Here is a 14,872-nt window from a genome sequence, read left to right on the forward strand (position 1 = left end):
TTAGATTTCTCTGGCCTACTCCAGAGTTATTTGAATTTTCTTTGGTTTATGCCCACCAACTTCTCCCATAGCAGCTTCATTTGGATAAACTGCTCCTACATGGCAAAAACATGAGAGAAGGGATAAAGGAAGTGGCCACACATGCTTGGTTACCTGCTGTCAACGCAGCTTTCCATGCCCTTTGCTTAAAAAGATTGATCTAGAATACAAGGACATGGAAACTGATGGAAATTGGTCTAGATGGAACTGATGGAAATTGATCTAGAATACAATGACATGGAAACACTTATATAACACCAAATGAGAGAGATTTTCCCCCTAAATTGTTCTGAAGAGACATAAAGGACAACAGAGAACATTTTTCAAATATGTAACTATATTTCTTCTCTCCTCTCCCTTTCTCTCTCTGCCCCCTAGGGATGTGCTGGTAAATTTTTAACATCTAGCTCTCTAAAAAAATGTACATATGACATACTTTAACATTTAATTTGTATTAACATTTTTTCCATCGCTTTCTTAAGGCTAGACAGTCAACAAACCAATAAATCAAGTCCCGATTTGTAGCATTTGCTGATTTCCAAGGTGTAAATGCTCACACACTGAAAATTTAACAATCTGGCTCCAGCAAACCCCTGCTCATCCTGCTTCTCTTTCTTTCTCTCCTTCTCTACTCTCTCCTCTTTCCCTTCATCCTTCCTCCTCCCCTTATCACTCTCTCTCTCTTGCTCTTTCTCCACTTTCTCTCTCGTTCTTTTCTCAACGTATCTCTCTACTGTCCCTCTGTGTGCCTATCTCTGACTACTTATCTTTTTAACCCCTCGCACCTGGACTGTCTTATCTGCTGTGAAGCAGATGACAAAACATAGATTACAAATATTATTCATTTCTGTCTCTCCCTGCCCTTCCCTGCCCCCCACACCCCTGCAGTATTTTACATGGTTACCCTCAGAGAAGCCTGGACATTTTGTGGCTTGCTACAGCCTTCAGGGACCACTCAAGTCACAGCCATACGAGTATGATCTTGTCATTTGTCTAGGTACTTCGAGATACCTCATGCAGTGAGAACTAGGAAATAGCTACCTTCAGCTCTGTAGCGCTCCCCAAGTGGTCCCTGACTCAAGCAGCAACCTAGAAGGGTCTTTGATCTTTACCTCTTCAGTACCCAATATTTTTGGATATCTGTGGTGCTACCACAGACTTAGGCCTTAACTAACCTGATCTCCCACCTGCCACCAACTAACTTGCATGACTGGAACCTGGGTTCACACTCCCCTCAGTGAAAACTTCTTTGAAAAAATGGCAGAGATTGAGGCTTGAAATTGTTGCCAGATGAAGGCTTCAGCGGGTTTATTTTGACAGAGGAACTTCTGGGTCTCACTTTCCATATCACATGTTTAAAGAAAGCTATAGAATGGCCAAGCAGCCTAGAAAAGAATTTGGAATCTTTCCATGCAGCCCCTCATCCCTCTTCTTTCTCTGCTCTCATAGGCTGCCTGGGGAGGAGGTCTCCTCATGTCCAGAAAGCACCGTCACAAGCTCAATGGCATAGAAAGGTATGGGGCACAGTTTCCAGGAATCTTCTCATTCAAATTATCCAACATGCACCATGTGGTCCTCTGATTCAGGGTGGCACCTCCTTTGATTGCCTTGCAGAATCAGTTATTTTTCTACCTAGCTGGGAAGTGCTCAGGTGCAGAGTTTGCAGTTTGCCACTTTACCCAATAATTCATTTCCCATCTTTCTCTGCTTCTTTGTTGCTGGCTGGCTCCTTTGAGATAGAAGGGGGGAGGGGCTCGAGAGATCATCCCTCCCTCATTTATTACACCTTTTCTTCTCTCCAGTTCAAGGCCATTGGCCAAAATAAAAAAGTAGTTTATGAATAGAGGAAAAAATGTCATATCATTGGCCTCACTCTCTGTTTCCTATAGTGACTTCTCTGGCTTAAAGCCATTTCTCCTGGCCATTTACAAGGAAAGAGCTCCAGGAAATAAGGATGGCCATTCAAAACACAAGCTGTAATGAAGTGTGGCCACAGACAGGAGCCAATCCAGAGGCAATTTAGATTTATCAAACAATTTCCGTTTTTAAGTTTTGAATCTGGGAAAACCTGAAACATATTTTGACTCCAGGAATTTTCGTCTTTAGCGTGAGTATATATGTGTGTGTATGCATATATGTGCATATAAATATATATTGTGTGTATATAGCATAAGTGTGTATATATACTGTATACGTAGAATGTATGTACAGTGTACAGTAATACACAGAAGTATATACACACATTCACTAAGGAAGAAAATTCCTGGAGTCAAAATATTTTTCAGATTTTCTTAGATTCAAAATTTTAAATTGGAATTTTTTTGATAAATCAAAGAAATTCAATAAACATTTATTAAGAACCTACTATATGCAAAGCATTTTGCTAGGAGCTGGGGCTAGAAAGATAAAAATGAAGTCTTTGTCCTGGGGGAGATTACGTTTAATCCAGGCTTTACAACAGGGACAGCATCACATAGTACAAGGAAAATGGAGGTGGAATAGAAACAGGAGGGCTCCTGGAAGGCTTCCTGGAGGAGGTGACACCTGAGTTAAGAATTCTGAGAGTTGAAGATGAAGAAAGATAGCGTGCTAGGCCTGATGAATGGCTTGAACAAAGGCTCATTGGTGGAAGTCTGAGTCAGATATACATGTATATGTATATTTCAGGCATATACATATATGTTATATATTCTCTCTATATAGTATGTATATATAGTATATGTGTTATTTTTAATTATATTATACATTGTATGTACATATGAATATATTATAGATTATGTGTTATATACATACACATTTACGTACACACACATATACATACATACATATATATGTGTATATTTATATATGCAGCTAGATGGCTCAGTGGATAGAGAGCCAGGCCTGGTGTCAGGAAGACCTAAGTTCAAATCTGACCTCAGACACTTAATAGCTGTGTCACTTTGGGCAAGTCACTTAACCCTGTTTGCTTTAGTTTACTCATCTGTAAAATGAGCTGGAGAAGGAAATGGCAAACCACTCCAGTAACTTTACCAAGAAAACCCCAAATGGGGTCACAAAAAGTTGAACACTACTGAAATGACTGAACCCCAAAAAAACAAAAAAATGATAAATATTAGTTTATGTATCAGACCTTGACTATATCTTCTTATTTTCTATTTGAAGCATAAATATATTGTTTATTTAGAATCTCTGGGAAGTTCAGAAAAGTTTGTGACATTTTGTGAGACAAATATAATTCCTTAAGAACAGGACAATCTGTTGTGCAAAGAACAAATGGGCTGTTGCCCTTTGTAGTAACCCTTAGTCTATCCCTGTTGGCTCTGAGGCCCTGATGGCTTAAGTAGGGCTCCAAACTTTGACCCTTGGGGATGAGAGGAAAATCCATTACTTGCCATCTGAACATCTTGCAAATCTACCCTGGAGTAGATTTGCTTTCTTCATTATAATTTTTGGAGGAAGAAATTATTCAGGGTTTCTCTATTCACATTTTACAGACATAAATATACCTACTAAATACTTTCCCCACTAACAGACCTCTTTGACATAAAAAAGGTAAGAATTCTGGGTGAGGGGCATCGTATGGGATGGTCAAACAAATATTTCAATGGAACCATTGATTAATGGGGGCAGAATCCATCAGGTTCACACAAAATTTTTAATAAGCCTCTGTATCATTGAAGCAAAAATGCCAAGGTTTTAAGCATTATTTATTTCACTTAAGGATTGTTGAAAAATCCTGGTTAAGGTGCTCCTTAGTCCCTTAATTGTATCGGATAAGCTGATTAGGATACTAGGAGACCTGACCTCTTAAACTGTGATTACAATGAAGATGGTGAGATCATGATCATTTAGCATTTAAATAACCTTGCTGGGTAGCAAAACTTTAGAGTTGGCTAGTCTATAGGCATTTTTAGGAATATCTCTTCATACTGCCCAGTAGGGGGCAGTTAGTTAGGATGGTGCACAGAGCATTGGACCTGGAATCAAGAAGACCTGAGTTACAAATCCAGCCTCAGACACAAACTGTGTGATCCTGGGCAAGTCACTTAACCTCTTTATTCCTTAGTTTTCTCATCTTTAAAAGGGGGAATAATAAAAGCATTTACCCACCCACCCACCCACCCCAGGATTGTCATGAGAGTCAAATGAGATGATATTAACAAAGCACCCTATAGATGCCAGCTATTATAGGGAGGTAGACATGCAGTTAGATCCATCACCAGCCTGTTTTATGGATAAGTACAAGAAGAAAGAGTGTCTGAGTCACTTTCCTAGTAATAAGTGACAGAGTATTGTGCTCATTGCCCTGACACTGTATTTACCACTCAAACATACACACATATGTTTATTCAATCAAACTAGGGTTGTGGGTGAGAAGGATATCAGCTTAGGAAAGTGAAGTGCTGACTCCCCAAAGAACATAATTTGTTGTTCCCCACTCTCTGCATCTCCTCTTACGAGCACCAATTTCTTCTTCTTCCAGAGCCAACTCAGTCACCTGGAACCCTCACAAGATGATGGGCGTTCTGTTACAATGCTCTGCCATTCTCGTGCGGGAAAAGGTTTGCTTTCTTCCATCGAATGACTCTAAAATACCAAAGATTTAGGTAGCTGGAGGGAGAGGAAAGAACAGGATTGGTGCCACATAACAGCTGCTGGCCACAAGGCTGGCGACCCTGTTGGAAGGCATATGTGCTGCTGTCCTTCCCAGGCATGAATTTTTGAGGTTCTTGAACAAATATCTGTCTGGATGGGATCAGGACCAGGTTTTGAAGGCATCAATAATCCATTACTAATCAATCCATAAGCATTTATTAAGTGCCTGCTCTGTGGCAGGCACTGGGAATATGACCAATGTGAAACAGTCCCTGCTGTCAAAGAGCTTATATTCTAATGTGGGAGATAATATGTCAGTGTGTGTGTGTGTGTGTGTGTGTACAGAGAGAGAGAGATAAGGAGGAAGAGAGAGAAAAGAAGAGGAGAGGAGGGGAGAAGAAAGGAGAGGGGAGGAGAGGGAGAGGAGAGGAGAGGGAGAGGAGAGGAGAGGGAGAGGAGAGGAGAGGAGAGGAGAGGAGAGGAGAGGACTGGACTGGGAGAGGAGAGGAGGGGGGGGGGGGGGGGAGAGGAGTGGAGGGGAGAGGGGGGGACGAGGGGAGGGGAGGGGAGGGGTGGAGGGGGGAGGGGGGAAGGGGAGTGGAGAGGAGGGAGAGGAGAAGAGAAGAGAAGAGAAGAGAAGAGAAGAGAAGAGAAGAGAAGAGAAGAGAAGAGAGAGAAGAGAAGAGAAGAGAAGAGAAGAGAAGAGAAGAGAAGAGAAGAGAAGGAGAGGGAGAGAGGAGAGGGAGAGAGGAGAGGGAGAGAGGAGAGGGAGAGAGGAGAGGGAGAGAGGAGAGGGAGAGAGAGGGGAGAGGGGAGGAAAAGAGAGAGAGGGAGAAGGAGAGGAAAAGGAAGAGAGAGAGAGAGAGACAGAGAGAGAGAGAGAGAGAGAGAGAGAGAGAGAGAGAGAGAGAGAGAGACAGAGAGACAGAGAGAGAGAGAGAATATCTAAAAAAGAATATAATGTTGTTTTAGGGAAGGAGGCCATTAGCATGTGAGAGGATCAGAAAAGGCATCATGTTCAAGGTGACATTTGGGCCGAGTCTTGAAAGAAACCAAGGATCCTAAGACTCAGGGGGAAGGAGAGATGGTGTTCCAGGAATGGGCCAGTACAAAGACACAGAAGCAGATGATGATAAGCATATGACACACATCATCTGTGTGTCAAACAGCAAGGAGGCCCATGTGACTAGACTCCAGAGAACACTGAAGGGAATCCTGTGCAAAAAGACTAGAAAGCTTGGAAGTGGCCAGGTTGTGAAGAGATATGTGCCAAACAGAGGAGTTTCTGTTAGCTCTGGGCTGCTTATTGGCAGTTGCTGGCCCTCTTGCTCAGTATCCATAGTTGTACTGATGACTGAGTATCTGCTGTAAAGGTTATTTAAAATCCCTATGTCCAAGCAGGCAGAAGTGAGAAAGAAGACGATAGACCTACCCGATTAGGTAACCTCCCACATAAAAAAACCTTTAGCTGCAAGTTATTAGCATGGGCTTATATTTTCTGGGAAAGAAACTAGAAAATTAGAAGACAAAAAGGAAAAAAATTTAGATGATAACTTTGTTATATATTTAAAAGGAATAGCAAGTTGTACATAATAGATTTGCAGTTTCATGTGCAATCATATTATTTATTATGCTATTTTTATGAAATGCCTGTTTTATTCCATAAGTTAAAAAAAGTCAAGTAAAAGACAAAAAAAATTACACTGGTCCTAAAGGACAAAATAAAGCTTTTATTATTTTCTTAAATTTTGGAAAAATTTGTTAATTTTTTAAATTATAAATTTTTAATCTGACTCCAGAGGCTGTGTTCTGTTGGCAGTGTCTATAGTGGAAGAGGGAAATTTAGAAGTCAGGAAGCAAGAGGGCTCTGCATTATACTTCTCCCAAGAGTAACCTCCGCCTTAACAGGACAAACAGCACAGAGTAGCTTAACAATACTACTGGGGGAGGCGGAGAAGCTGTGTGTCATCCCAAGTGCCCTCCCTTCATGCATCCAGGGATGCTTTAGAAGATCAGCAATACAATATTCAAATACTTCTGTTTCCACCCCCAGGGTATACTCCAAGGATGCAATCAAATGTGTGCCGGGTACCTATTCCAGCAAGATAAGCAGTATGACATTTCCTATGACACTGGAGACAAGGCCATACAGTGCGGCCGCCATGTGGACATTTTCAAGTTTTGGCTGATGTGGAAAGCTAAGGTAAACAAGGAGGGAATCCAGGAAGTAGGACAGAAATGCTTTCATTTCCTGTTTTCTGAGCACATGGTAGGTAAGCTAGGAAAAGTAGCCTTGGGGCTATCATCAACATTTATCACAAATCATTGGTCAAGTGCATAATCTATAAAACTGTGACTGCCAGCCAGTTTGAAGGAAGTAGTTTTGGGCAGTGTGGAACCCCACACTGTCTTGTTAGTCAACCCCAAATCAGCCCTTCTGAGAGCTCATCTGTTCTTGTTAACACCAATCCATGCAAACACTTTGCAGTTCTAACTCTCAAATCTTGTGCTTGTCTAGATTGACTAATTTGTCAATACTTGGGCCCAATGAAACATCTGAGACTCCTGCTAAGCCAGGGAATCCACTGGTCTCTCCCATCTGCCTGCTGATAAAGAGAAAAGTATGACACTAATAAGAAAAGCTGTCTGTCTGGGGTGGGAGCAAGGGGTGTTTGGTCAAGGTTCACTTAATACTTTCAAGTCCAAGGTGGAGGGATATGTAGCATGTTCCAAAGCAAACACGACTTCAGACTGAAAGCACTGGCAGTGGAATTTTTTGGAAGATAAAGTCTGTGCTGTAAATAGCCACTCAAAGGTCAGAAAGCCCCCATGTTTCATTCTGAGCTGTGCATATCCTCATCCTAGGACTTTTTTTTTTTTACTGGAGTTCTCCTTCACTGTTTAATTATTTCAAAAAATAACATTTTGCCTTCTGACAAATGAAAACAATCACATAATGCTTGGGTTCATTATTTTAGAGACTTCAAGTAGTAGAGATACGTCAGGTGGGAGGTTGGACTAAGTGACCTCTGAGGTTCCTCCCGACTCTAAGATTCAATGATCTTAATACATAAATGGGAATCTGAACCTTTCCTATTAATATCTCTCTTCCTTTGAAAACAGGGCACAGTGGGATTTGAAAATCAGGTCAACAAGTGCTTGGATTTGGCAGAGTATCTCTATGCCAAAATTAAAAACAGAGAAGAATTTGAAATGGTTTTTGATGGTGAGGTAAGTCATCACAATCTATCCTAACTATAAATAGCATATGTTGAGGGCTGTTGTTTCGTTGAGTGTTTCCATTAGTGATGACTGTGAGTCCATATTTGTCCAGAGTGCTAGGTATTACACTCTGAACAATCTTTTAAGTTTTCATGATTGGTCTTTGGCCCACAAAAATACTACTGTCCAAGACATCTTGGATGTGTTTTTAAATGATATTGTTTTGGTTGACCCAGAATTCAAATTGGAAGTGGCATCATTAGACAAACATTAGCACATTCACAAATAGTTTTTCCACTTAGGGATGGGTTCACTGATTACTTAGTCTGATCCATCTACCTTTGGGAAAGAGCTCATAGAAACCATCTAGGACAGCTGTGAAACTGACCTATTTCCCTGTTCTTCAAGGTCTCTGGGAAAAGGTAGCCGATATCTTCCCTTGCTAGTAGTAATCATCTCTCCTAATCTCTACAATCAGGAATTCATCTCTAACTAAAATCTTTACTCCTGCAGGATAAATTTAATTTTTCCCTCTTCCTTTCCTTGGGAGTCTATCTTCTGAAATTAATCCTTTATAAACCTTTTTTTTAGTTTTAAATTTCATGGCCACCTTTTTTTCCTGACATATACCTTTCTTTCTAAATATATCCCTCTCCTGCCCAGAAAGTAATAATGACTAAAAAGAATCACAGTTCAGCAAAAACCGACCCATTGAATGAGTCTGGCAGACTCTGCAATGTCCCACACCCACAGTCCCTGACCTTTACAAAGAAAGAAGGGAAGCACATCTTCTCTTCTTTTCACTGGGACAAACCTTGGTTATTATAATGGATACAATTCTTAAATGCCTTCAAATAATCCAGGATATAAATGTGAGTTCTGGCTCTCTCCAGAACAAATTCTCAGAGAGATAACTATCTAACAATCATTTAGCCCCATCTTCCGGAGGTAAAGCACATGACTCTCTGTCAAGTTGCCATGGACATGTTGGGGATGACTTTTAGCTGCCAAATACCATTCTTAATGCTTCCTAATGTGAGTTCAAAGCAGCTTCCCCCACAAGGTCCCAACACCAAAATGACTAGCACAAAGTCTGACTATAGTAAAATATGTGAGAGGAATTAGAGAAAAGAAATCCTGTTCAAATCTCAACCAGGTTGTAGAATAGCATAAAATGAGCACGGATGAATCAGTAAGATTGCTGACTACTCACAGAATCATAGAACTGGGAAGGCCCTCAAAAAGGTCACTTCCTCTCTCTCTCTCTGCCTCCAGACTGTATTGGATTCAATATTCTTTACCCAAAGAGCTGCCTACCCTCTCCATAAAATATTTTAAAGGCAACTACACAAACTCCCTCCGTAATGCTTCCACTATTGGTCCAACGAGTTCTTCTTCATCTAGCCTAGCCTCTGGTGGAATCAAGACTTCAGGCCTCTCTTTTTTACTGTGCTTCTAGAGAATTTGGCATCTTTGCCAAAGCTTAGGGGAAGACTAGGTGTTGCTAACTTGAAGAAACTCTCATGGGAAAGAATGCCGTCTTTAGGCAGGACCCTCGGAAGCACCTACTCAGCTTGTAGTACAAGTTCTTAGAATGTTCTAATCACGACTTGGTCATTATGCCCTATTAACTATGCCCTCATCAATCTCCTGACTTTGTACATCTCTCTCCCAGCATTGTACTGTCCCCCCACCGCCCCATTCATCTTTTAACTCTGGGCCATACCTAATTTATATCTTGTTTTTTCAACCTAGTTGTAAAGCTATATATTGGTGAAACACACTCCATTGGGGAGGAAGTGGACCTGGCTGTAAGACTCGTTTTTGTGTCCATAGTCCAGTTCTCCCCTTTGGTACATGAGTAATAAAAATACCATGGTTAATCTAGAAAAAATTCAGAGTATTGAATTTATTCTTTAATGATCCTATTTGTCTTTGGGCTGATTTGGGTGTTATCAAAAATTTCACTACATACATCCAAATATATGTAGATATGCACATATGTTTGTGTGTGTGTGTGTGTGTGTGTGTGTGTGTGTGTGTGTGTGTAGTCTCTCACTATACCACACCTTTGATTATACTACAGATCAGATCACATCCCAAGTACATAATCACTATAGCTCAGAATGTTTACTGGGGATGTTGTATGCGTCCTCTGATATCAGCTTTAAAATGAAGTTTTATTATAGTCCTGGGAAGAGAATAAGATAAAAACTAACTTTTTGTAAATCAACATCAGGCGGACTAAAATTTGAAATGTATTTGACTCAGAGTGAAATGGTACCACTTTATAGTAAAGGCAAATTTCACAACCAAATACAGTTAGGAAATATTTTAAAACCTTCACTATCTATAAAATGTTTAAGAGTGTTGAGCACTCTGAACATCCGAAGAAGCTCACAAAACCTACATTCTTAAGCTCGTACACTTTAAAATGTTTTACTAATTATTTGCATTTTTTTACACACCACAGTCACTTCCCAATAAACCACCTCGTCCCCGGAGGAGTTAAGCAAAAGTTAAGCAAAACCAACAAATATAATGCATTCAACATTCCACACCTGTAGTCCACCACCTTAATTCCAAGAGGAGAAAAAATGTTTCATCATCATTTTTCTGGACCTAAAATTAGTCATGGCATTTAATATGAATTTTGATAGTCTTGTCTTAATTTAATTTAAATCTAATTACTGTAATCTTTGTGCTTTTTGTTTTCCTGGCTCTGCTTTCTTCACTGTGTCAGTTCATACAAATCTTTGCAGATTTGTCTGAATTCCTTATAGTCATTGTTTTTTACAATGCAATAACATCTAATTATATCCATAAACCACAGTTTGTTCAGTCATTCCCCAATCTACAGGCACCTACTTTGTTTTCAGGGGTTTCTTGGCTTTTTTTTACTACTACAAGAAATGGTGCTATGACTATTTTGGCATAAATGTGACCTTTCTTTTTGTCATTGATATTCTTGCACTACTGGGATTATTGCCCAGTAATAGGATTCCTGGGTCAAAGAGTATGAACAGTTTTAAAAGTTTTCTTATATAATTTCAAATTGATTTTCATAATGGTTGGACCAATTCACTGCTCCACCAACAATGTATTAGTGTGCCTGACTTACCAGAGTTCCTCCAATATTGACTATGTAACAGGGGTATGTAAGTCACCAACCTTGCTTATAGGTCACCCCCTCAGCTACTTCATTCACTCCCATATTTTATCTCACCATCCTAAAATGTAGGACAACCCAGAAGTATGTTTGTATATATTCTCATGAATTAATGAAATTTTCACCTATTTCCTAATTAATCAACTCTTCTCAGAGCCCCCACTCAGGTTCAGCAAATACTATTTATTTAATAAACTATAGAAACTTATTTTCTCTATAGTAATTACTTAAAGCTCTCTATATTAAATCCTATAATCTCCCATATTAAGGTTACTAAATATTTATAATTAATAATATAGTTTATTAACAATAAAGCCAATAATTAAACAAAGACACAGGTAATTATTTCCAGTATTTAGCTGAGAAATGCCACAGCCTGAGTCACCTTAAACCCTCATTATGACCTCACTTCCGAGAACATAGTCCATACCATTTAGTATTCTTAGAATAACAAATCTCTTCAAAAGAATCCTCTTCATCCTCTTTGTAAGTCAATGTTTACAATAGTTTCATAAAGAAAGAAGGTTGTCTCCATCTGCTTTCTCCTTGGGCTCACTCAGTCTTTCTCCAGATGTGACAGAAAAAAATGGCATTTTTAGCTTTTATCAAGTCTTCATTCTCAACAGTATCTCTCCATGCTAACTCTTCATGAAGTTTTTTTAATTAATATTTCCTCATAAAATAACAGTTAAAGACAGTTCTCTCAGGAAGTTTCTCCTTCTTTCTCTTGGTTTTCAGCACAATTTCTCATAGATTCTCAGAGATCAAAGTTAAACTCACACATTCTCCCAGATTCAACAGAGTGAAGCCTCTCACTGAATTATAGTTAGAACTGTAACTCATAGCTTTTCTGATTTTAAGGAGACAGTAATAGCTTCTACAGTCCCTGTCAGAGAGGCTTTTGAAACAGGGTTTTAAATTGTCTGTCTTTTATCTTTGCCAATTTGATGGATGTGAGTTAAAAACTCAAAGTTGTCGTAATTGAATTTGTCTAATTATTAGATATTTTGTGCATTATTTTATATGCCTATTAATGGTTTATATTTCTTCTTTTGAAAATTATTCTTATTTTTTGGCCACTTATTTATTGGGGAATAACTCCTAGTTACTGCATTTTACTCAGAAGAGAGTCCTTCAGACCATCACAAGGACACTACTTACTTTTATATACGTTACACTTATATCGTATATTATATTTTATTAAGTTTCCCAGTTTCTTAGACCACTGCCAAATTAGAAGGAAGAAGAGAAACTTTAGGGGGCAGTCATATTGACAGCAGAGAAAAGTGACACTTGACAGTGTGGGAGAGGATAGAAAGGCTATGATAAACTGAAAGACAAGAACTTGGCAACCAAAAAATCACAGCAGTCATAAGGCCATGTAATGAAGGGTATAAACCCCAAGTACTCCAGTTGTCCCTGAGGACATCACTGTGTTAATACACAACATAAAAAGCATGCTTATAAATAGGACTCTGAGTCAGAGGCATGCTGGAACCAAACTTGAATTATCAAGAGAGTCAGTTGTTCAATTTTCAGTGTGAACATTTACACCTCAGAAATGGGTAAACTCTATGAATCAGGGCTTGGTTTATTATTTTTTGACTATACTTTAAAAAGTGATGGAAATGTAAATAATGCAGATCAAGCTTAAAAATGTATCATATGTACTTTTTTTTTTGGTGAGCCAGTTGTCAAGTATTTACCACCATGCTCCTGTTTTGAGTCATCAACACATAGCATACATATATTTTAAATTTAATTGCTTGAAGGGATAGTTTTCAGTTATCTGTAAAATTCTCATATATGGAATATCTCATTCCCTGGTGATGCATAATAATATCAGGTATTACTCTACTTAGTACATAGAAACATTTATTCCAACATTCCATGCTATTGGAAATCTGAAAGCTTTGTCTTGTTGCCTGATCCTCCCACTTCATATATGGCTTTAAATAAGAATTTGGGGTTGGGGCAAGCCCTTCCTTAGGTTTTCATGTTCTTTACTGCATCATTGTTTTTTCTCCACAGCCTGAGCACACAAATGTTTGCTTCTGGTACATTCCACAAAGCCTCAGGGGCGTCCCGGACAGTGATGAGAGACGAGAAAAACTTCACAGGGTATGGAGTATATACAATCTATCATCTATCCTTCTGCATTTTCTCTGGCAGCCTAGAGTTAGCTTGTTCCCATATGATGGTTCTGCTCACCTTGACTGGAGATTTTTGAGTAACTCAGAGTTTTCTTCTTTAATTATCCTTGTCACGAGGGAACTTAACTTTTCTTTTAAGGTCAGCTCAACTCTAGCTTTCGCAAGGTATCAGTCTCAGTTTTCATGGGGGTCCCCCTTGGAACATAGCCAGGATTCATTGTGCAAAGTAGTCTGATGAACATTCCCAGATAATGGCAGAGTCTCAGGCCAGAGCTCTTCATAACTAATTGGCAATTACCCTGAAGCTGTCCAGTCATCTAGCTTCTGTGTATCAACTAGGAACATCCATTTAAAACAAAGTAGGGAATGAGCTAGTTGGTGCAGTGGACAGAGCACTAGGCTTGGAATCAGGAAGACTCATCTTCCTAAGTTCAAATGTGGCCTCATAAAACTTCCTAGCTGTGCAACCCTGGGCAAGTCACTTAACCTTGTTTGCCTCAGTTTCCACATCTGTAAAATGGGCTGGAGAAAGAAATAGTAAACCACTCCACTATCTTTGCCAAGAAAACCCAAATGGGGTCACGAAGAACTGAACATGACTGAAAAAAACCGAACAATAACAACAAAAGGGAATGAGGTGAAAGGTTTGATGGAAACTTGGCTCAGGGGTTGAACTTTCAGTGACTCATCAAACAAGACTTGTATATCTAGTTGAGAACATTGCTTAAACCTGTAAGTACAATGTCTCTTCTTTCTCATGATTCATCCCATTGGTCATAATTATTCTCCACAACTTGACTAGTGTATAAATGAATTCAATGCGAAGTTATACATGGTAGTTATATGAGATTCCAGGCCCTCTTAGGGAGGGAGGGGGGAGGGAGGGGAGAAAATCTGGAACTCAAAATTATGTAGAACCATGTGTGGTAAACTAAAAATAAATAAACAAATTTTAAAAAAAAACCTGTAAGTACAACTGCAGAGCAAACAATCCCATCCTCCATTCAGACAGTTTCTATGGTGGAGAAGGAAACAAATTCTGCTTTTAGTTCGATTGAATCTGCTCCTCAAGGTAATATTGTCCTGGTCCTGCTTTCTACATTTTCTAGTGGATTGTTTAGCTTATAACAGAGTAGAGTCTCTCAAGTTTTGAGGACTAGAGCAGTTGAAAGTGCGAAACCAGTAGTGAAGCAGTTACTTAAAATTTAAAAGGTAATGTCTAACGCTAAAATCCAGAGCTCAAATGAACCAAACGGTTTTGACCTTTACCTCAAAAATCTACTGAATCCTGGCAATGTCTCTCTCTCTTTCCCTATATCCGCCTCTCTTCCTCTTTCTTTACCTTCACCTGTTCCTCTCTGTCTCTCTCTTCCACGTGCATAAATGTGTATGTGTGTATGTATATAAATATATATATGTATGTGCATATACGTATATGTGTGTTTGCATATATGTATGTATTTGTCTGATCCTTCTTTTCCCTCTCTATCTCTTTCCCTCATTTTCTTCTATTCTTTTGATGTCTATATCTACTCCTTCCTTTCCCTCCATCTCTTTTTCTCACTCTCATTTTCCTCTATTTTTTCTGTGTCTGTCTCTCTCCAATTGCTCCGCCCTTCTCACTTTTTCTCTCTGTCTCTTCCTATCTCCTTCCTTTTCCCTTGCGTTTTTCTGTTTTTCACTTTTTTTT

General features: G+C 39.3%; 1 protein-coding gene across 1 annotated transcript in view; it reads left to right on the plus strand.

Annotated features, from left to right (window-relative positions):
* The window catches only part of GAD1 (glutamate decarboxylase 1), a 60,565-nt gene that overhangs the window by 39,140 nt on the left and 6,553 nt on the right, over positions 1 to 14,872 (plus strand). The window contains exons 12-16 of the mRNA XM_036746528.1: positions 1,489 to 1,553; positions 4,526 to 4,604; positions 6,692 to 6,841; positions 7,762 to 7,869; positions 13,061 to 13,150. Coding sequence (XP_036602423.1) covers positions 1,489 to 1,553; positions 4,526 to 4,604; positions 6,692 to 6,841; positions 7,762 to 7,869; positions 13,061 to 13,150 — 492 coding nt within the window. The remainder of the gene's footprint in view (positions 1 to 1,488; positions 1,554 to 4,525; positions 4,605 to 6,691; positions 6,842 to 7,761; positions 7,870 to 13,060; positions 13,151 to 14,872) is intronic.

The sequence above is a fragment of the Trichosurus vulpecula genome, chromosome 2 (genome assembly GCF_011100635.1).
Source record: "Trichosurus vulpecula isolate mTriVul1 chromosome 2, mTriVul1.pri, whole genome shotgun sequence".
Lineage (NCBI taxonomy): Eukaryota > Metazoa > Chordata > Mammalia > Diprotodontia > Phalangeridae > Trichosurus > Trichosurus vulpecula.